Source organism: Triturus cristatus, chromosome 7, assembly GCF_964204655.1.
Source record: "Triturus cristatus chromosome 7, aTriCri1.1, whole genome shotgun sequence".
Taxonomy (NCBI): Eukaryota; Metazoa; Chordata; class Amphibia; order Caudata; family Salamandridae; genus Triturus; species Triturus cristatus.
This window is the reverse complement of record NC_140590.1, coordinates 665,600,479-665,626,174: the sequence shown is the minus strand read 5'-3', so window position 1 is coordinate 665,626,174 and position 25,696 is coordinate 665,600,479. Positions and strand designations below refer to the sequence as shown.

Genomic DNA, 25,696 nt, shown 5'->3' with positions numbered 1-25,696 from the left:
GGCCACTGGCACCTTTACTTCAGTTGTTACACAGGACCTGTTATTTAGTTTGTAAGCACTATTTACTTTATTGAGCTTCTTTTACTGCAAGCCGGACAAGCGCTGCTTTAGCTGAAATGGCTTGTGTTTTTTTAAGCAGCACGGCCGCCCTGTAACACGGGGACGGCTTTCAATAACTTTAACCTGCCATTATCTCGTGTCTGTTTCAACCCCCCAACTAAAATGGATTTAAAAATGATTAGCAAATTAAGTCATGTGAATTACAGGTAGCACATAATCCTGTGCAAATGGGTTGAAGCTGACAACAGCACATCTGTGTTACATGTCATCTGTACTAAAACCACCTGACTGGGTGTTTTTAAAAGTCTATTTTATTAACAACAACACCACTGCCACCAATACCACCAATACCTCCACCACCAATACCACCACCACCAATACCACCACCACCACCACCAATAACATCACCAATACCCCCAATACCAAAACAACCACCACCAATACCACCACCATCAATACCACCACCACCACAAATACCACCACCTACAATACCTCCACCACCAATATCACCACCAATACCAACACCACCAATACCACCGCCACCAATACCACCACCACTAACACTACCACCACCACCAATACCACCATCAACACCACCATCTCCACCGCCAGCCATACTGCCACCAATACCACCACCACAAATACTACCACCACCAACACTATTACATCAATACCACCACCACCAATACCACCACCAACAATACCACCAATACCAACACCAACACCACCAATCCAATACCACCAATGCCAATCCCACCACTAATACCACTGCCACCAATTCCATCACTACCAATGCCAATACCACCAATACCACCACCAATACCGCCATCACTAATACCACCACCACTACCAATAGCACCGCCACCGACTCCACCAGCACCACCTCCAATACCAACAATACCGGCACCAATACCACCACCAATACCACCACCGCCACCAATACCACCACTGATACCACCAATAATACCACCACCACTACCACCACCAATACCACCACAACCAATACCACCACCGCCACTTACACCACCAATACCACCACTAGCAATACCACCACCAATATCACCACCACCAATACAACCACCACCGCCAATACCACCACAACCAGTACCAATACCACCACCAATATCAATATTACCACCAATACCCCCACCAATACCACCACCAGCAAAACCACCACCATTACCCTACCACCATACTACCACCACCACAATACCAGCACCACCAATACCACCACAACCAATACCACCAATAACACCACCACCACCACCAATACCACCACTAATACCAGTACCACCACCAATACCAATACCACCACCACCAATACTGCCGCCACCAATACCACCACCACCAATACCACCAATACCACCAACACTAACACCACCAATACCAGCACCAACACTACCACCACCAACACCACCAATATCATCACCACCACCACCAATACCACCACCACCAATAACACTACCACCACCACCTATACCACCACCAATACTACCACCACCAATACCACCACCACTAACACCACCACCAATACCACTACCACCAAAACCACCACCACCAATTCCCCACCACCAGCAATACCACTACCAACACCACCAGTACCATCACAACCAATACCACCACCACCAATACCCTGAGTCACGCCCCCTCTCCTCCCACATTTGTCATTGGCTTGTGTCATTGTCTTTCGTAAAGGCTGCCTTCAGATCCGTTAATAGGCTTGTTAGTCGCTCCTTAGTCTGGCCTTGTCTTCATTTGTACCCACCATGGCCACTAGCACCTTTACTTCAGTTGTTAAACAGGACCTGGTATTTAGTTTGTAAGCACTATTTACTTTATTGAGTTTCTCTTACTACAAGCCGGACATGCGCTGGTTTAGCTGAAACGGCTTGTGTTTTTTAAGCAGCATGGCCGCCCTGTAACACGGGGCCTGCTTTCAATAACTTTGACCTGCCATTATCTCGTGTCTGTTTCAACCCCACCAACTAAAATGGATTTAGAAATGATTAGCAAATTAAGTCATGTGAATTACAGGTAGCACATAATCCTGTGCTAATGGGCGGAAGCTGACAACAGCACATCTGTGTTACATGTCATCTGTACTAAAACCACCTGACTGGGTGTTTTCAAAAGTCTATTTTATTAACAACACCACCACTACCACCAATACCACCGCCACCAATACCACCTCCACCAATACCACCACCACCAATACCACCAACACCAATAAAACCACCAATACCACCACCAATACTGCCACCAATACCACCACCAATACCAAACCACCACGACCAATACCACCACCACCAATACCACCACCACCACAAATACCACCACCTACAATACCACCAACACCACCAATACCACCACCACCACAAATACCACCACCAATACCACCACCACCAGTACCACCACTGATACCAATACCACCACCACCACTAATACCACCCCCACCAATACCACCATTGCTACCACCACCACTGATACCACCACCACCAATACCTCCACCACCAATACCACCACCGCCACCAATAATACCATAACCACCACAAATACCACCACCAATAACTCCACCAATACTACCTCCAATACCAACACTAATACCACCACTGCCACCACCAATACCACCACCACAACTACCACCACCAATACCACCAATAACTACACCACTAATAGCAGCACCAATACCACCAACACTACCACCACCAATAACATCACCACCACTAATACCATCACCACCGCCAATACCACCACCACCAATACCACCACCACCAATACCACCCCTACCAATACCACCACCACCACCACCAATACCACCATCACCACCACTACCACCACCAAAACCACCACCAATATCACAAACACCGCCAATACCACCATCACCACCAATACCACCACCATTACCACCACCATCACCACCAATACCACCACCACCAACATCAACACCACCACCTCCAACCAACAGCCATACTGCCACCAATACCACCACCACAAATACTACCACCACCAATACCATTACCACCAATACCACCACCAATACCACCACCACCAATACCACCAATCCCACCACCACCAATACCACCACCTCCAATACCAACACCACCAATACCAACACCAACACCACCAATCCAATACCACCAATGCCAATCCCACCACCAATACCACTGCCACCAATACCACCACCGCCAATGGCAATACCACCAATACCACCACCAATACTGCCATCAATAATATCACCACCACTACCAATACCACCGCCAACAACACCACCAGCACCAACACCAATACCAACAATACCGGCACCAATACCACCACCAATACCACCAACACCACGAATACCAACACCGATACCTCCACTAATACCACCACCACTACCACCACCAATACCACCACCACCAATACCACCACCGCCACTTACACCACCAATACCACCACTATCAATACCACCACCAATATCACCACCACCAATACCACCATCACCAATACCACCACTTGTACCAATACCACCACAACCAGTACCAATACCACCACCAATATTACCACCAATACCACCACCAGCAATATCACCACCAGCAATACCACCACCAGTTCCCTACCACCATACCACCACCACCACAATACCAGCACCACCAATACCACCAATAACACCACCAATACCACCACAACCAATACCACCAATACCACCACTAATACCAGTACCACCACCACCAATACCACCATCACCAATACTGCCACCACCAATACCACCACCACCAATACTACCAATACCACCAACACTACCACCACCAACACCACCAATATCATCACCACCACCAATAACACTACCACCACCAATACTACCACCAATACCCCTACCACCACTAACACCACCACCAATACCCCTACCACCACAATCACCACCACCAATACCACCACCACCAAGATCACCACCACCACCAATACCACCACCAACACCACCAGTACCATCACCACCAATACCACCAACACCACCAATACCACCACCACCAATACCCCAACCCACACCCCCTCCCCTCCCACATTTGTCATTGGCTTGTGTCATTGTCTTTCGTAAAGGCTGCCTTCAGATTCGCTAATAGGTTTGTTAGTCACCAATACCACCACCACCAATACCACCACCACTACCACCACCACCACCAATACCACCACCACCACCATCAACACCACCACCTCCACCACCAGCCATACTGCCACCAATACCACCACCACAAATACTACCAACACCAATACCATTACCACCAATACCACCACCAATACCACCACCACCAATACCACCAATATCACCACCACCAATACCACCACCACCAATACCAACACCACCAATACCAACACCACCAATCTAATACCACCAATGCAAATCCCACCACCAATACCACTGCCACCAATACCACCACTGCCAATGCCAATACCACCAATACCACCACCAATACCGCCATCACTAATACCACCACCACTACCAATACCACCAACACCACCAGCACCACCACCAATACCAACCATACCGGCACCAATACCACCACCAACACCACGAATACCACCACCGATACCACCACTAATACCACCACCACTACCAGCACCAATACCACCACCACCACTGCCACTTACACCACCAATACCACCACTATCAATACCACCACCAATATCACCACCAGCAATAACACCATCACCAATACCACCATCACCAATACCACCATCTTTACCAATACCACCACAACAAGTACCAATACCACCACCAATATTACCACCAATACCACCACCAATACCACCACCAGCAATACCACCACCAGTACCCTACCACCATACCACCACCACCACAACACCAGCACCACCAATACCACCAATAACACCACCAATACCACCACAACCAATACCACCAATACCACCACTAATACCAGTACCACCACCACCAATACCACCATCACCAATACTGTCACCACCAATACCACCAATACTACCAATACCACCAACACTACCACCACAAACACCACCAATACCAGCACCAACACTACCACCACCAACACCACCAATATCATCACCTACCACCACCACCAATAACACTACCACCACCACCTATACCACCACCAATACTACCACAATCAATACCACCACCACTAACACCACCACCAATACCATTACCACCAATACCACCACCATTACCACCACCACCAATACCACCAATACCACCACCACCAATACCACCACCACCAATACCAACACCACCAATACCAACACCAACACCACCAATCCAATACCACCAATGCCAATCCCACCACCATTACCACTGCCACCAATACCACCACCGCCAATGCCAATTCCACCAATGCCACCACCAGTACCACCATCAGTAATACCACCACCACTACCAATACCACCGCCACCAACACCACCAGCACCACCACCAATACCAACAATACCAGCACCAATACCAGCACCAATACCACCAACCCCACGAATACTACCACCGATACCAACACTAATACCACCACCACTACCACCACCAATACCACCACCACCAATACCACCACCGCCACTTAAACCACCAATACCACCACTATCAATACCACCACCAATATCACCACCACCAATACCACCACCACCACCAATACTACCACCTGTACCAATACCACCACAACCAGAACCAATACCTCCACCAATATTACCACCAAAACCACCACCAATACCACCACCAGCAATACCACCACCAGCAATACCACCACCAGTACCCTACCACCATACCACCACCACAATACCAGCACCACCAATACCACCAATAACACCACCAATAACACCACAACCAAGACCACCAATACCACCACTAATACCAGTACCACCACCACCAATACCACCATCACCAATACTGCCACCACCAATACCACCACCACCAATACCACCAATACTACCAATACCACCAACACTACCACCACGAACACCACCAATACCAGCACCAACACTACCACCACCAACACCACCAATATCATCACCACCACCAACACCACCACCACCAATAACACTACCAGCACCACCAATACCACCACCAATACTACCACAACCAATACCACCACCACTAACACCACCACCAATACCACTACCACCAAAACCACCACCACCAATACCACCACCAGCACCAATACCACCACCAACACCACCAGTACCATCACCACTAATACCACCACCAACAATAGCCCGAGCCACACCCCCTCTCCTCCTACATTTGTCATTGGCTTGTGTCATTGTCTTTCGTAAATGCTGCCTACAGATTTGTTAATAGTCTTGTTAGTCGCTCCTTAGTCTGGCCTTGTCTTCATTTGTAGCCGCCATGGCCACTGGCACCTTTACTTCAGTTGTTACACAGGACCTGTTATTTAGTTTGTAAGCACTATTTACTTTATTGAGTTTCTCTTACTGCAGGCCGGACATGCACTGATTTAGCTTAAATGGCTTGTGTTTTTTTAAGCAGCACGGCCGCCCTGTAACACGGAGCCTGCTTTCAATAACTTTACCCGCCATTATCTCGTGTCTGTTTAAACCCCCCCAACTAAAATGGATTTAGAAATGATTAGCAAATTAAGTCATGTGAATTACAGGTAGCACATAATCCTGTGCTAATGGGCTTAAGCTGACAACAGCACATCTGTGTTACATGTCATCTGTACTAAAGCCACCTGACTGGGTGTTTTCAAAAGTCTATTTTATTAACAACACCACCACTACCACCAATACCACCAATACCACCACCACCAATACCACCACTACCAATACCACCAACACCACCACCAATAACATCACCAATACCACCACCAATGCCAAAACCACCACCACCAATACCACCACCACCAATACCACCAAAACCACCAGAAATACCACCACCAATACCACCACCAATACTGCCACAAATACCACCACCAATACCAAAACCACCACCACCAATACCACCACCACCAATACCACAACCACCACAAATACCACCACCAATACCATCACCACCAGTACCACCACTGATACCAATACCACCACCACCACTAATACCACCCCCACCAATACCACCATTGCTACCACCACCACCGATACCACCACCACCAATATCACCACCCATACCACTACCACTAATACCACCGCCACCACCAATACCACCACCAATACCTCCACCACCAATGCCGCCACCACCACCAATAATACCATAACCACCACAAATACCACCACCAATACCTCCACCAATACTACCTCCAATACCAACACTAATACCACCACTGCCACCACCAATACCACCACCACAACTACCACCACCAATACCTCCACCACTAATAGCAGCACCAATACCACCAACACTACCACCACCAATACCATCACCACCACCAATACCATCACCAGCGCCAATACCACCACCACCAATACCACCCCTACCAATACCACCACCACCACCAATACCACCACCACCACCACTATCAACACCAATACCAACACCACCAATACCACCGCCACCAATACCACCACCACTAACACTACCACCACCACCAATACCACCATCAACACCACCATCTCCACCGCCAGCCATACTGCCACCAATACCACCACCACAAATACTACCAACACCAACACTATTACACCAATACCACCACCACCAATACCACCACCAACAATACCACCAATACCAACACCAACACCACCAATCCAATACCACCAATGCCAATCCCACCACTAATACCACTGCCACCAATTCCATCACTACCAATGCCAATACCACCAATACCACCACCAATACCGCCATCACTAATACCACCACCACTACCAATAGCACCGCCACCGACTCCACCAGCACCACCTCCAATACCAACAATACCGGCACCAATACCACCACCAATACCACCACCGCCACCAATACCACCACTGATACCACCAATAATACCACCACCACTACCACCACCAATACCACCACAACCAATACCACCACCGCCACTTACACCACCAATACCACCACTAGCAATACCACCACCAATATCACCACCACCAATACAACCACCACCGCCAATACCACCACAACCAGTACCAATACCACCACCAATATCAATATTACCACCAATACCCCCACCAATACCACCACCAGCAAAACCACCACCATTACCCTACCACCATACTACCACCACCACAATACCAGCACCACCAATACCACCACAACCAATACCACCAATAACACCACCACCACCACCAATACCACCACTAATACCAGTACCACCACCAATACCAATACCACCACCACCAATACTGCCGCCACCAATACCACCACCACCAATACCACCAATACCACCAACACTAACACCACCAATACCAGCACCAACACTACCACCACCAACACCACCAATATCATCACCACCACCACCAATACCACCACCACCAATAACACTACCACCACCACCTATACCACCACCAATACTACCACCACCAATACCACCACCACTAACACCACCACCAATACCACTACCACCAAAACCACCACCACCAATTCCCCACCACCAGCAATACCACTACCAACACCACCAGTACCATCACAACCAATACCACCACCACCAATACCCTGAGTCACGCCCCCTCTCCTCCCACATTTGTCATTGGCTTGTGTCATTGTCTTTCGTAAAGGCTGCCTTCAGATCCGTTAATAGGCTTGTTAGTCGCTCCTTAGTCTGGCCTTGTCTTCATTTGTACCCACCATGGCCACTAGCACCTTTACTTCAGTTGTTAAACAGGACCTGGTATTTAGTTTGTAAGCACTATTTACTTTATTGAGTTTCTCTTACTACAAGCCAGACATGCGCTGGTTTAGCTGAAACGGCTTGTGTTTTTTAAGCAGCATGGCCGCCCTGTAACACGGGGCCTGCTTTCAATAACTTTGACCTGCCATTATCTCGTGTCTGTTTCAACCCCACCAACTAAAATGGATTTAGAAATGATTAGCAAATTAAGTCATGTGAATTACAGGTAGCACATAATCCTGTGCTAATGGGCGGAAGCTGACAACAGCACATCTGTGTTACATGTCATCTGTACTAAAACCACCTGACTGGGTGTTTTCAAAAGTCTATTTTATTAACAACACCACCACTACCACCAATACCACCGCCACCAATACCACCTCCACCAATACCACCACCACCAATACCACCAACACCATCACCAATAAAACCACCAATACCACCACCAATACTGCCACCAATACCACCACCAATACCAAACCACCACGACCAATACCACCACCACCAATACCACCACCACCACAAATACCACCACCTACAATACCACCAACACCACCAATACCACCACCACCACCACAAATACCACCACCAATACCACCACCACCAGTACCACCACTGATACCAATACCACCACCACCACTAATACCACCCCCACCAATACCACCATTGCTACCACCACCACTGATACCACCACCACCAAAACCACCACCAATACCTCCACCACCAATACCACCACCGCCACCAATAATACCATAACCACCACAAATACCACCACCAATAACTCCACCAATACTACCTCCAATACCAACACTAATACCACCACTGCCACCACCAATACCACCACCACAACTACCACCACCAATACCACCAATAACTACACCACTAATAGCAGCACCAATACCACCAACACTACCACCACCAATAACATCACCACCACCAATACCATCACCACCGCCAATACCACCACCACCAATACCACCACCACCAATACCACCCCTACAAATACCACCACCACCACCACCAATACCACCACCACCACTACCACCACCAATACCACCACCAAAACCACCACCAATATCACAAACACCGCCAATACCACCATCACCACCAATACCACCACCATTACCACCACCATCACCACCAATACCACCACCACCAACATCAACACCACCACCTCCAACCAACAGCCATACTGCCACCAATACCACCACCACAAATACTACCACCACCAATACCATTACCACCAATACCACCACCAATACCACCACCACCAATACCACCAATCCCACCACCACCAATACCACCACCACCAATACCAACACCACCAATACCAACACCAACACCACCAATCCAATACCACCAATGCCAATCCCACCACCAATACCACTGCCACCAATACCACCACCGCCAATGGCAATACCACCAATACCACCACCAATACTGCCATCAATAATACCACCACCACTACCAATACCACCGCCAACAACACCACCAGCACCAACACCAATACCAACAATACCGGCACCAATACCACCACCAATACCACCAACACCACGAATACCAACACCGATACCTCCACTAATACCACCACCACTACCACCACCAATACCACCACCACCAATACCACCCCCGCCACTTACACCACCAATACCACCACTATCAATACCACCACCAATATCACCACCACCAATACCACCATCACCAATACCACCACTTGTACCAATACCACCACAACCAGTACCAATACCACCACCAATATTACCACCAATACCACCACCAGCAATATCACCACCAGCAATACCACCACCAGTACCCTACCACCATACCACCACCACCACAATACCAGCACCACCAATACCACCAATAACACCACCAATACCACCACAACCAATACCACCAATACCACCACTAATACCAGTACCACCACCACCAATACCACCATCACCAATACTGCCACCACCAATACCACCACCACCAATACTACCAATACCACCAACACTACCACCACCAACACCACCAATATCATCACCACCACCAATAACACTACCACCACCACCTATACCACCACCAATACTACCACCACCACCAATACCCCTACCACCACTAACACCACCACCAATACCCCTACCACCACAATCACCACCACCAATACCACCACCACCAAGATCACCACCACCACCAATACCACCACCAACACCACCAGTACCATCACCACCAATACCACCAACACCACCAATACCACCACCACCAATACCCCAAGCCACACCCCCTCCCACATTTGTCATTGGCTTGTGTCATTGTCTTTCGTAAAGGCTGCCTTCAGATTCGCTAATAGGTTTGTTAGTCACCAATACCACCACCACCAATACCACCACCACTACCACCACCACCACCAATACCACCACCACCACCACCATCAACACCACCACCTCCACCACCAGCCATACTGCCACCAATACCACCACCACAAATACTACCACCACCAATACCATTACCACCAATACCACCACCAATACCACCACCACCAATATCACCACCACCAATACCACCACCTCCAATACCAACACCACCAATACCAACACCACCAATCTAATACCACCAATGCAAATCCCACCACCAATACCACTGCCACCAATACCACCACTGCCAATACCACCACCAATACCGCCATCACTAATACCACCACCACTACGAATACCACCAACACCACCAGCACCACCACCAATACCAACCATACCGGCACCAATACCACCACCAACACCACGAATACCACCACCGATACCACCACTAATACCACCACCACTACCAGCACCAATACCACCACCACCACTGCCACTTACACCACCAATACCACCACTATCAATACCACCACCAATATCACCACCAGCAATACCACCATCACCAATACCACCATCACCAATACCACCATCTTTACCAATACCACCACAACCAGTACCAATACCACCACCAATATTACCACCAATACCACCACCAATACCACCACCAGCAATACCACCACCAGTACCCTACCACCATACCACCACCACCACAACACCAGCACCACCAATACCACCAATAACACCACCAATACCACCACAACCAATACCACCAATACCACCACTAATACCAGTACCACCACCACCAATACCACCATCACCAATACTGTCACCACCAATACCACCAATACTACCAATACCACCAACACTACCACCACAAACACCACCAATACCAGCACCAACACTACCACCACCAACACCACCAATATCATCACCTACCACCACCACCAATAACACTACCACCACCACCTATACCACCACCAATACTACCACAATCAATACCACCACCACTAACACCACCACCAATACCATTACCACCAATACCACCACCATTACCACCACCACCAATACCACCAATACCACCACCACCAATACCACCACCACCAATACCAACACCACCAATACCAACACCAACACCACCAATCCAATACCACCAATGCCAATCCCACCACCATTACCACTGCCACCAATACCACCACCGCCAATGCCAATTCCACCAATACCACCACCAGTACCACCATCAGTAATACCACCACCACTACCAATACCACCGCCACCAACACCACCAGCACCACCACCAATACCAACAATACCAGCACCAATACCACCACCAATACCACCAACCCCACGAATACTACCACCGATACCAACACTAATACCACCACCACTACCACCACCAATACCACCACCACCAATACCACCACCGCCACTTACACCACCAATACCACCACTATCAATACCACCACCAATATCACCACCACCAATACCACCACCACCACCAATACTACCACCTGTACCGATACCATCACAACCAGAACCAATACCTCCACCAATATTACCACCAAAACCACCACCAATACCACCACCAGCAATACCACCACCAGCAATACCACTACCAGTACCCTACCACCATACCACCACCACAATACCAGCACCACCAATACCACCAATAACACCACCAATAACACCACAACCAAGACCACCAATACCACCACTAATACCAGTACCACCACCACCAATACCACCATCACCAATACTGCCACCACCAATACCACCACCACCAATACCACCAATACTACCAATACCACCAACACTACCACCACGAACACCACCAATACCAGCACCAACACTACCACCACCAACACCACCAATATCATCACCACCACCAACACCACCACCACCAATAACACTACCAGCACCACCTATACCACCACCAATACTACCACAACCAATACCACCACCACTAACACCACCACCAATACCACTACCACCAAAACCACCACCACCAATACCATCACCAGCACCAATACCACCACCAACACCACCAGTACCATCACCACTAATACCACCACCAACAATAGCCCGAGCCACACCCCCTCTCCTCCTACATTTGTCATTGGCTTGTGTCATTGTCTTTCGTAAATGCTGCCTACAGATTTGTTAATAGTCTTGTTAGTCGCTCCTTAGTCTGGCCTTGTCTTCATTTGTAGCCGCCATGGCCACTGGCACCTTTACTTCAGTTGTTACACAGGACCTGTTATTTAGTTTGTAAGCACTATTTACTTTATTGAGTTTCTCTTACTGCAGGCCGGACATGCACTGATTTAGCTTAAATGGCTTGTGTTTTTTTAAGCAGCACGGCCGCCCTGTAACACGGGGCCTGCTTTCAATAACTTTACCCGCCATTATCTCGTGTCTGTTTAAACCCCCCCAACTAAAATGGATTTAGAAATGATTAGCAAATTAAGTCATGTGAATTACAGGTAGCACATAATCCTGTGCTAATGGGCTTAAGCTGACAACAGCACATCTGTGTTACATGTCATCTGTACTAAAGCCACCTGACTGGGTGTTTTCAAAAGTCTATTTTATTAACAACACCACCACTACCACCAATACCACCAATACCACCACCACCAATACCACCACTACCAATACCACCAACACCACCACCAATAACATCACCAATACCACCACCAATGCCAAAACCACCACCACCAATACCACCACCACCAATACCACCAAAACCACCAGAAATACCACCACCAATACCACCACCAATACTGCCACAAATACCACCACCAATACCAAAACCACCACCACCAATACCACCACCACCAATACCACAACCACCACAAATACCACCACCAATACCACCACCAGTACCACCACTGATACCAATACCACCACCACCACTAATACCACCCCCACCAATACCACCATTGCTACCACCACCACCGATACCACCACCACCAATATCACCACCCATACCACTACCACTAATACCACCACCACCACCAATACCACCACCAATACCTCCACCACCAATACCGCCACCACCACCAATAATACCATAACCACCACAAATACCACCACCAATACCTCCACCACTAATAGCAGCACCAATACCACCAACACTACCACCACCAATACCATCACCACCACCAATACCATCACCAGCGCCAATACCACCACCACCAATACCACCCCTACCAATACCACCACCACCACCAATACCACCACCACCACCACTACCACCACCAATACCACCACCAAAACGACCACCAATACCACAAACACCGCCAATACCACCATCATCACCAATACCACCACCACCAATACCACCACCACTACCACCACCACCACCAATACCACCACCACCATCAACACCACCACCTCCACCACCAGCCATACTGCCACCAATACCACCACCACAAATACTACCACCACCAATACCATTACCACCAATACCACCACCAATACCACCACCACCAATACCACCAATATCACCACCACCAATACCACCACCACTAATACCAACACCACCAATACCAACACCAACACCACCAATCTAATACCACCAATGCAAATCCCACCACCAATACCACTGCCACCAATACCACCACTGCCAATGCCAATACCACCAATACCACCACCAATACCGCCATCACTAATACCACCACCACTACCAATACCACCAACACCACCAGCACCACCACCAATACCAACCATACCGGCACCAATACCACCACCAACACCACGAATACCACCACCGATACCACCACTAATACCACCACCACTACCAGCATCAATACCACCACCACCACTGCCACTTACACCACCAATACCACCACTATCAATACCACCACCAATATCACCACCAGCAATACCACCATCACCAATACCACCATCTTTACCAATACCACCACAACCAGTACCAATACCACCACCAATATTACCACCAATACCACCACCAATACCACCACCAGCAATACCACCACCAGTACCCTACCACCATACCACCACCACCACAATACCAGCACCACCAATACCACCAATAACACCACCAATACCACCACAACCAATACCACCAATACCACTACTAATACCAGTACCACCACCACCAATACCACCATCACCAATACTGTCACCACCAATACCACCACCACCAATACCACCAATACTACCAATACCACCAGCACTACCACCACGAACACCACCAATACCAGCACCAACACTACCACCACCAACACCACCAATATCATCACCTACCACCACCACCACCAATAACACTACCACCACCACCTATACCACCAGCAATACTACCACAACCAATACCACCACCACTAACACCACCACCAATACCATTACCACCAATACCACCACTATTACCACCACCACCAATACCACCAATACCACCACCACCAATACCACCACCACCAATACCAACACCACCAATCCAATACCACCAATGCCAATCCCACCACCATTACCACTGCCACCAATACCACCACCGCCAATGCCAATTCCACCAATACCACCACCAGTACCACCATCAGTAATACCACCACCACTACCAATACCACCGCCACCAACACCACCAGCACCACCACCAATACCAACAATACCAGCACCAATACCACCACCAATACCACCAACCCCACGAATACTACCACAGATACCAACACTAATACCACCACCACTACCACCACCAATACCACCACCACCAATACCACCACCGCCACTTACACCACCAATACCACCACTATCAATACCACCACCAATATCACCACCACCAATACCACCACCACCACCAATACCACCACCTGTACCAATACCACCACAACCAGAACCAATACCTCCACCAATATTACCACCAAAACCACCACCAATACCAGCACCAGCAATACCACCACCAGCAATACCACCACCAGTACCCTACCACCATACCACCACCACCAATACCACCAATAACACCACCAATAACACCACAACCAAGACCACCAATACCACCACTAATACCAGTACCACCACCACCAATACCACCATCACCAATACTGCCACCACCAATACCACCACCACCAATACCACCAATACTACCAATACCACCAACACTACCACCACGAACACCACCAATACCAGCACCAACACTACCACCACCAACACCACCAATATCATCACCACCACCAACACCACCACCACCAATAACACTACCAGCACCACCTATACCACCACCAATACTACCACAACCAATACCACCACCACTAACACCACCACCAATACCACTACCACCAAAACCACCACCACCAATACCACCACCAGCACCAATACCACCACCAACACCACCAGTACCATCACCACTAATACCACCACCAACAATACCCCGAGCCACACCTGTCTCCTCCTACATTTGTCATTGGCTTGTGTCATTGTCTTTCGTAAATGCTGCCTTCAGATTTGTTAATAGTCTTGTTAGTCGCTCCTTAGTCTGGCCTTGTCTTCATTTGTAGCCGCCATGGCCACTGGCACCTTTACTTCAGTTGTTACACAGGACCTGTTATTTAGTTTGTAAGCACTATTTACTTTATTGAGTTTCTCTTACTGCAGGCCGGACATGCACTGATTTAGCTTAAATGGCTTGTGTTTTTTTAAGCAGCACGGCCGCCCTGTAACACGGGGCCTGCTTTCAATAACTTTACCCGCCATTATCTCGTGTCTGTTTAAACCCCCCCAACTAAAATGGATTTAGAAATGATTAGCAAATTAAGTCATGTGAATTACAGGTAGCACATAATCCTGTGCTAATGGGCTTAAGCTGACAACAGCACATCTGTGTAGCAAGGTGCTAGAGAAGCACATAAATGCACAGCTGGTGCAGTTCCTGGAGGATCACTCGCTGTTACACATATCCCAGACAGGTTTTAGACCACAACACGGGACAGAAACCGCCTTATTAGCAGTCACCGAAGATACTAGAAGGATTCTGGACCAAGGAGGATCAGTGGCAGTGATCCTCCTTGATCTAAGTGCCGCATTCGATACGGTCAGCTACTCCACCTTGCTGGACCGTCTCCATAACATCGGAGTTTCAGGTGACGCTTTAAGGTGGCTGGAATCCTTTCTGTCTGGGAGGTCGTTTCAGATCTTCGACGGTGTAACAGTATCCCCAAGCAAACCCCTGAGCTGCGGAGTACCACAGGGCTCTTCCCTGAGCCCTGTGCTGTTTAACGTCTACATGAGGCCGCTGGCAAGTGTCGTCGAACCGCATGGCATCAAAATCGTGTCATACGCCGACGACACCCAGCTGGTGGTCTCGCTGGCCACCGAGAACAGCAAGTGCTCCCCTGCCGATCTGCTACACTGCCTAGAGGACATAAAGGGTTGGATGACCAACTCCTCCCTTAAATTAAATGGAGATAAGACGGAGCTCATGCTCCTAGGCCCACCTTCTCCAGTCCCATTCACCTCCCTGTGGCCTAATGCACTGGTTCCCCCCCCCACCCCAAAGGAAAGCGTGAAGAGCCTGGGAGTGTGGTTGGACAGCAAACTCTCCTTCTCCACCCAGGCCACAAAACTATCTGCCACATGCTTTGGCCTTCTAAGAACCTTGAGGAAGGTTCTTCCGCTGCTGCCACTAGAAGCCAAAAAGGTTGCGGTCCAAGGGCTAATCCAGTCTCGCCTTGACTCGAACAATGCCCTATACATGGGGGCACCTGAGTTTACACTTCGAAAACTGCAGGTTGTTCAAAACTGTGCAGCTCGTTCCTTGCTAGAAATCCCGCGCACTCAGTCTGCTAAACCTGCTCTAAAAATTCTCCACTGGCTGCCAGTGAGGCAGAGGATAGCCTTCAAAGCACTGTGCCTGGCGCACCGCACCTTCTGGAACACAAGCCCAGCGATCAACAGAAATCTTGTCACCCCCTATCATCCCAACAGGAACCTACGATCAAAGGAGGCCTTCCTTGCCGTCATTCCCAGAGTAAAGCGAGCCAGAGCAGGGGGAAGAATGTTCTCGCTGAATACCGCCAGGCTCTGGAACGACCTTCCCCTCTCACTCCGGTCCAACTCAAATCTTCTATCATTCCGCAAAAACTTAAAAACATGGCTGTTTGACAAACCCACTGTACCATAGCACCTCCTCCGTCACTTTCTGGTCAGCTTAGCGCTTGGACGCCCACGGGCAGCAATCGCGCTCTACAAATACCATTACAATTACAATTACAATTACAATTACATGTCATCTGTACTAAAGCCACCTGACTGGGTGTTTTCAAAAGTCTATTTTATTAACAACACCACCACTACCACCAATACCACCACCAATACCACCACTACCAATACCACCAACACCACCACCAATAACATCACCAATACCCCCACCAATACCAAAACAACCACCACCAATACCACCACCATCAATACCACCACCACCACAAATACCACCACCTACAATACCTCCACCACCAATATCACCACCAAAACCACCACCACCAATACCAACACTACCACCACCACCAATACCACCACCACCATCAACACCACCATCTCCACCGCCAGCCATACTGCCACCAATACCACCACCACAAATACTACCACCACCAATACTATTACACCAATACCACCACCACCAATACCACCACCAACAATACCACCAATACCAACACCAACACCACCAATCCAATACCACCAATGCCAATCCCACCACTAATACCACTGCCACCAATTCCATCACCACCAATGCCAATACCACCAATACCACCACCAATACCGCCATCACTAATACCACCACCACTACCAATAGCACCACCACCAACTCCACCAGCACCACCTCCAATACCAACAATACCGGCACCAATACCACCACCACCACCAATACCACCACTGATACCACCAATAATACCACCACCACTACCACCACCAATACCACCACAACCAATACCACCACCGCCACTTACACTACCAACACCACCAATACCACCACCGCCAATACCACCACCAATACCACCACCACCAGTACCGCCACCACCAATTCCACCGCCACCAATACAATACCACCACCACCACTAATACCACCACCACCAATATCACCACCCATACCACTACCACCAATACCACCACCACCACCAATACCACCACCACCAATAATACCATCACTACCACAAATACCACCACCAATACGTCCACCAATACCACCTCCAATACCAACACTAATACCATCACCACCATCAATACCATCACCACCACCACCAATAACACTACCACCAACACCAATACCACCCCTACCAAAACCACCACCACCACCACTACCACCACCAATACCACCACCACCAAAACCACCACACCACCAATTCCACAAATACCGCCAATACCACCATCACCACCACCTCCACCACCAGCCATACTGCCACCAATACCACCACCACAAATACTACCACCACCAATACCATTACGACCAATACCACCACCACCACCAATACCACCACCACCAATACCACCAATATCACCACCACCACCACCAATACCACCACCACCAATACCAACACCACCAATCCAATACCACCAATGCCAATACCACCACTAATACCACTGCCACCAATACCACCACCGCTAATACCAATACCACCACCAATACCACCACCACTAATACCACCATCACTACCAATAGCACCGCCACCAACACCACCACCACCAATACCAACAATACTGGCACCAATACCACCACCAATACCACCACCACCACCAATACCACCACCGATACCATCACAAATACCACCACGACTACCACCACCAATACCACCACTGCCACTTATACCATCAATACCACCACCAATATCACCACCACCAATCCCACCACTACCACCAATACCACCACCTGTACCAATACCACCACAACCAGTACCAATACCACCACCAATACCAATACCACCACCAATACCACCACCAGCAATACACCCATCAGCAATACCACCACCAGCACCCTACCACCATACCACCACCACCACAATACCAGCACCACCAATATCACCAATAACACCACAAATACCACCACAACCAATACCACCACTAATACCGGTACCACCACCACCAATACCAATACCACCACCACCAATACTGCCACGACCAATACCACCACCACCAATACCAGCACCACCACAACCACCACCAATACCACCACCACCACCAATACCACCACCACCAATTCCACCACCACTAATACCACCAATGCTACCACCACCACCAAAACCAGTAACGCCAATACTAACATTACCACTACCATCACTACCACCAACACCACAACCATCAATACCAATACCACCACCACCACCAATACCAATACCACCACCACAGCACCTCTTGCTCACTAGTAATAGCAGGGGCACTGTACGAGGCCAGACCTTCAGCCGAGACCATCCCTCCCTCCCACCACCAATGCCACCACCACCAATACCAATACCACCACCACCAATTCCACCACCACTACCAATACCATCAGTACCAATACCTCCACCACCAGTACCAATACTAATACTACCACTACCACCAATACCACCACCACCAATACCACCACCTTGACCAATACCACCACCAATACCCCACCTCCAATACCACCACCACCAATACCAGCAGCCCACCAATACCCCACCACCAATACCACCACCAAAACTAACTAATACCACCAATACCACCACCAATACAACCACCAGTACCATTACCACCACCAATACCACCAACACCAATACCAACAATGCCACCACCACCAATACCACTACCACCACCAATACCAGTGCCACCAATACCACCACCACCAATACAACCACCACCATTACCACCACTACCAATACCACCCGCACCAATTCCAATACCACCACCACCAATACCACCACCTCAGTGCCTCTCGCTCACTAGTAATTGCTGGGGCACTGTACAAGACTAGAGCTGCAGCCCAGACCATCCCTTCCTCTATGCCTGCCATAAAGCACAGCCCGCCCTGCACCAGGAGGTGAAGCCAGGGCCCTACTACAGTTGGAGTTTTTTTTATTAGGCCAAAGATAGCAATGACATTTCGCAATGCCACACTATACACTCAAATCATGGAGAGGGCAGGAAATAGCCCTCCTCGCCCGCTCCTCCTCCTGAGCCATGACAGTGTCATCACAGAGTGAAAGGTGTCGGAGTGCTTTGTTATTGTTTATAGCTTGTATCATATGCAACTCTCTCTTCACACGTTGTGTTTGTGCAATTTACAACACTTACACATCTTCTTCACTGCAATATTTATCACTACTTTAAAGACTTCACAAGCCGGTCTCTTCCTCTGATATTTACATTGCGTGAATTAAAAATTACAAGCACATTTATTTTCCATGTCTCTTCCCTTTTTCTTGTAGACTACAGTGGTTTGCTGCAATGCGGAAATTCTAACATTTTGGGTGGCAGAATTTCCCTATATTATCATTTTGCTGATTACTGTTTTGATACCTGTCTATCCATTCATGAGCTTCCTTATGCGTTTAGAGGTAAGTTACTGGTACCTTTGCTAGATATACAATGACCAATTTATAAAGGTCACGTTTTAAACCAGTACAATAACTCACAACATGTGTAGTATGCATGCTAGCAAGGTATAGACAATTATATATTGACATGTTTGCTTTTAGGATCCAGCATGAATGTATGTATATAGAGAGTGTGTAACATGTTCCTGACTATAGGGATAGATTGAAATGCAAAAGTGGCAGAGGAGAGTAATATAATTTGGCTGAATGTATAGGGTGAAGAACAGAATGGCTGTTCTCAGACTTTAAACTCACTTAACAAGACGAAGACAAGATTGCTAGAATATTTTGGATAATCACACATGCTTATCACTTTTCAGCAGAAATTCTGGATATGTACAGGGCACTGGATCACTAGTTTTGCTTCTGATTGCATAGAACATAAGGCAGAGTGTCTGCCCATAATTACGAGGATCAAGAACATGCCACCTGACATAGGGTGTATTGCACTGAGACCCATCAAGGGAGTTGCTTATGTCTGCAATGCACAGCAGAGACCCTGCATATGCACTAATATTGTATTTCATTGGTATTTATATATCCCTTACCACCACATATGAGGAGGATGAAGTGCTTTGCTGATGGGTAACACTTTGCCATGTCAATGCTGTGATCTAGGAATAATTTAGCATGCTGATTATCACGCCATTTTACGGTTTGTAAACATTATCATGGCAACTTGTCTTGCATTCGGAACAATTTTTTATGCTCAAATATTACATAGTTATCGTACAGGTTGTTAATATTCCGTCATGCTGTTTGTCATGCATTTGGTACAGTTAGTTTTGCTGAAATATTGCCCAGTTATCATGCATTTGGTAGTTTCCATACTGATTACCACATGCATACATGTACTTATGACTAGCACATGATAGCAGGCCCAGGGTTGGATAGCGGCAGAAAATAAGCCCTAGCATAAACATTAAAGTTTTAGTAAATTGGGGGCTGAGTACGATGTCCGCCCGCCTTTGTAGCAGGGATTGGGACTGCCCACCTTTGTAGCAGGGATTGGGACCGCCCACCTGTAAGGCGGTACTCCCCCACCCCACATTATGATGCGACTGCCACCATGGCTGTCTCATCCAGGCCCTTTAACATTGTGGCGGTTGCTGCTGGCAAAAATTCTCCATGCCCCGCATTTCCCTGCGTTACATGGCAGGCACCAGGTGGTGCCTGCCACGTAGTGCAGGGAAATAAGTGCACCACCACCTCCTCCCAACACAAGGGTGGCCCGCAACGGGCCCCCAAAACCAATCCCCGCCAGCCTTTCCATGGAGTTTCCACAGCTATGGAAAAGCAGGCTGAAGCCAGCATCGTAATTTGGCAAATGGTGCCTGCTAGGCACCACCACCATTTTACAGATGCAGACCATTCAGCCAGGCAATCAGAAGGATTGCTTGTGGTGGATCCATGGCGGGCGGTCTTTGCACCCGCCTCGGTACGATTCCCCTGCAATCCTAATTTGGCGGGCAAGGAATCGAGGTACGATGGCGGAGGGCCCACCACCGCACGGCTGGCGGTGGCAGGCCTTCCGCCATCGTAATCGGGCCCTTGCTTCACTAAAAAATGTGTCTCACATTACTCTGAATGTTTTAAGATATGATATTTAGTTCGTCTCCGAGGGGCGGGAAGCTTCTCACTTTTGCTTTGATGCAGGCAATATTTGTGGTAATATTATGGGAATAGAGTAGTGTATCTTGCTATGGTACTTCCCTGCCAATCAGTTAAACACATTGACACCTCCATGCTCTTCTACCTACAAAGTACTATTGGTTCATGAAAATGGCACCCAATGAGATAATAGTATCCACAACGCAAATTCCTAATTCCCTCAGTATTGTGCCCCTCCATTCTTTGTTCCCAGTCTCACATTTCCACCCAAACTGTCCCCTTCAGCACTTAAGGTGACTGAGCCATCTTATTATGGATTCAAAAATGGGATTGACAGGTTATATGTAGTGCTTTGAAGCAGGCACATTAACTCTCCAGGATGTTTTATGATTATTCAAAAGCAGTAGACTACATGTAGCTCTTGTTAACAAGGAAATCAACAACTAGAACAATATACCAGCCGAATTATGCTAAGAAGTGCTGGATGCACACAGTTCATCTCTGCAGTAGGTTCCCTAATCTCCAAGCCAGTTCACCATTACATAGACTTGCCTAGTAGATGTAGCTGGTAAGATACCTCAATGGTCAGTGCTCCTCTTCTGGTTAACTGTGGGCAGCATAAGATTACAAGCTTGAATTATGCAATTCTATTCGAGATTTATTTTGCATTGTTATGGATTTGCTACAGTTGTTACATAGTCCACCATCTACTATTTAATTTACAGATTTCTCCCAAAAACTGTTTCCATTTCAACCAGATCAAAAGTTACAAAACGAAATCAAAATGTGGTTCCATACAATTGCATACTTTTTGCAAAGGTTAACTGATGAGATTTAAGTTGCTGATTACAGTGTTTGTTCACGTTTTAATTAGTTACTGAGGTGCCACATTCCCAGACAGTATTAATAGATGTTGAAATGACAAACCCCAAACTAATACTGTTACACACTGTGCCACATTATGCTGCATAATTTGCCTTTTCTTTCGGCATAACTTTGTAAACCTCCAGCGAAGGATCTGGAGAAGGTAGTCAACCAGCAACTCACCAAATATCTGGAACACAACAACCTACTGGACCCCCTCCCAAGCCAGATTCTGAGCCAACTACAGCACTGAGACATCCCTGATCGCAGCCACCAATGACATCAGGGCACTCCTGGACCACTGCGAAACGGCAGCCCTCATCATCCTTGACCTGTCAGCGGCCTTCAACCCCATCTCCCATCACTTCTTGATTAGCGGACTCCACCACAATGGAATCTAGGGAGATGCCTTCAAATGGATTGCCTCAGATCTCACTGGAAGACCCAAAGAATCTGTCTCCCATCGTTCACCTCAGAACCCAAGACTATTATAAGCGGCGTCCTCCAAGTATCATCCCTTGCCCCCACTCTCTTCAATACATAAATGACCCCCCTGGCCAACATCGTCAAATTGCATGGACTCAACATCATCTCCTATGCCAACGGCACCCAGTTCATCCTCTCGCTGTCAGAAGACCCCTCTACCACTAGAGCCAACTCCCACAGATTCATGATGGACGTCGCCGACTGAATTAAATACAACTATCTCAAGCTCAACACAAACAAGAAGGAAGTCCTTATCTTTGGGAACAAGACCTCACCATGGAATAATACTTGGTGGACTGCTGAACTCGCCCCATCTGCCGCATCGGCAACCATGGTATCTTCTTGGACAGCAAGCTATCTATGAAGAAACAGGTGAGAAGCAGATAATATAGATTGTGGAATGTGGGAAGATGATGACAAGAAATGGAATGTAGAGGAAGCTGGCAGGCAGAGGAGCCGTAGAGCGATAAGAGCTGGTGGTTACCGGTCAACACCAGAAGGACCGCCTTGCAGGCCCTCATCACCAGCATGTTGGACTATAGGAACACACTCTACATAGAAATCACCGCACTCCTCCTGAAAAGACTACCGACAAAACAAAACTCAGTGGCCAGATTTATCCTCTACCTTCTCAGATGAACTCACATCACAACCCACCTGAAGAGGCTACACTGGTTCCCGATCCAGAAGAGATGCTAGTTCAAGATTTTGACTTACTCATACAAATCCCTGCACAACGAAGGACCAGCATACATCAACTAACACATGACCTTCCACCAACCGACCAGACACCTACGATCCACCTCTTTGTGAGTTCTTGCCTGTCACTGATGATGAACATTCTTGATGCCCCCTTCAAAAAATCCACCATTACATCCATAGCATGGTTGTAATGCAAACATGGTTAGCCTGAGTTTGACTGCACTATTACCTCTCACCATCAGATTAATCAGTAACTCCCTGTCTGTGGTACTAAGGCTATATCAAAAGAAGAGGTAGTATTCCAGAGGGGCTCGTCCTC

At 48.1% G+C, this 25,696-nt stretch overlaps 1 protein-coding gene across 2 annotated transcripts in view; it reads left to right on the top strand.

Moving 5' to 3' along the window:
- LOC146810319 (ATP-binding cassette sub-family A member 9-like) overlaps positions 1-25,696 on the top strand; it is a 1,478,308-nt gene that overhangs the window by 1,083,786 nt on the left and 368,826 nt on the right. For both annotated transcript variants that reach the window (XM_085617315.1, XM_085617314.1), the window contains one exon: positions 21,547-21,675. In XM_085617315.1, coding sequence (XP_085473441.1) covers positions 21,547-21,675 — 129 coding nt within the window. The remainder of the gene's footprint in view (positions 1-21,546; positions 21,676-25,696) is intronic.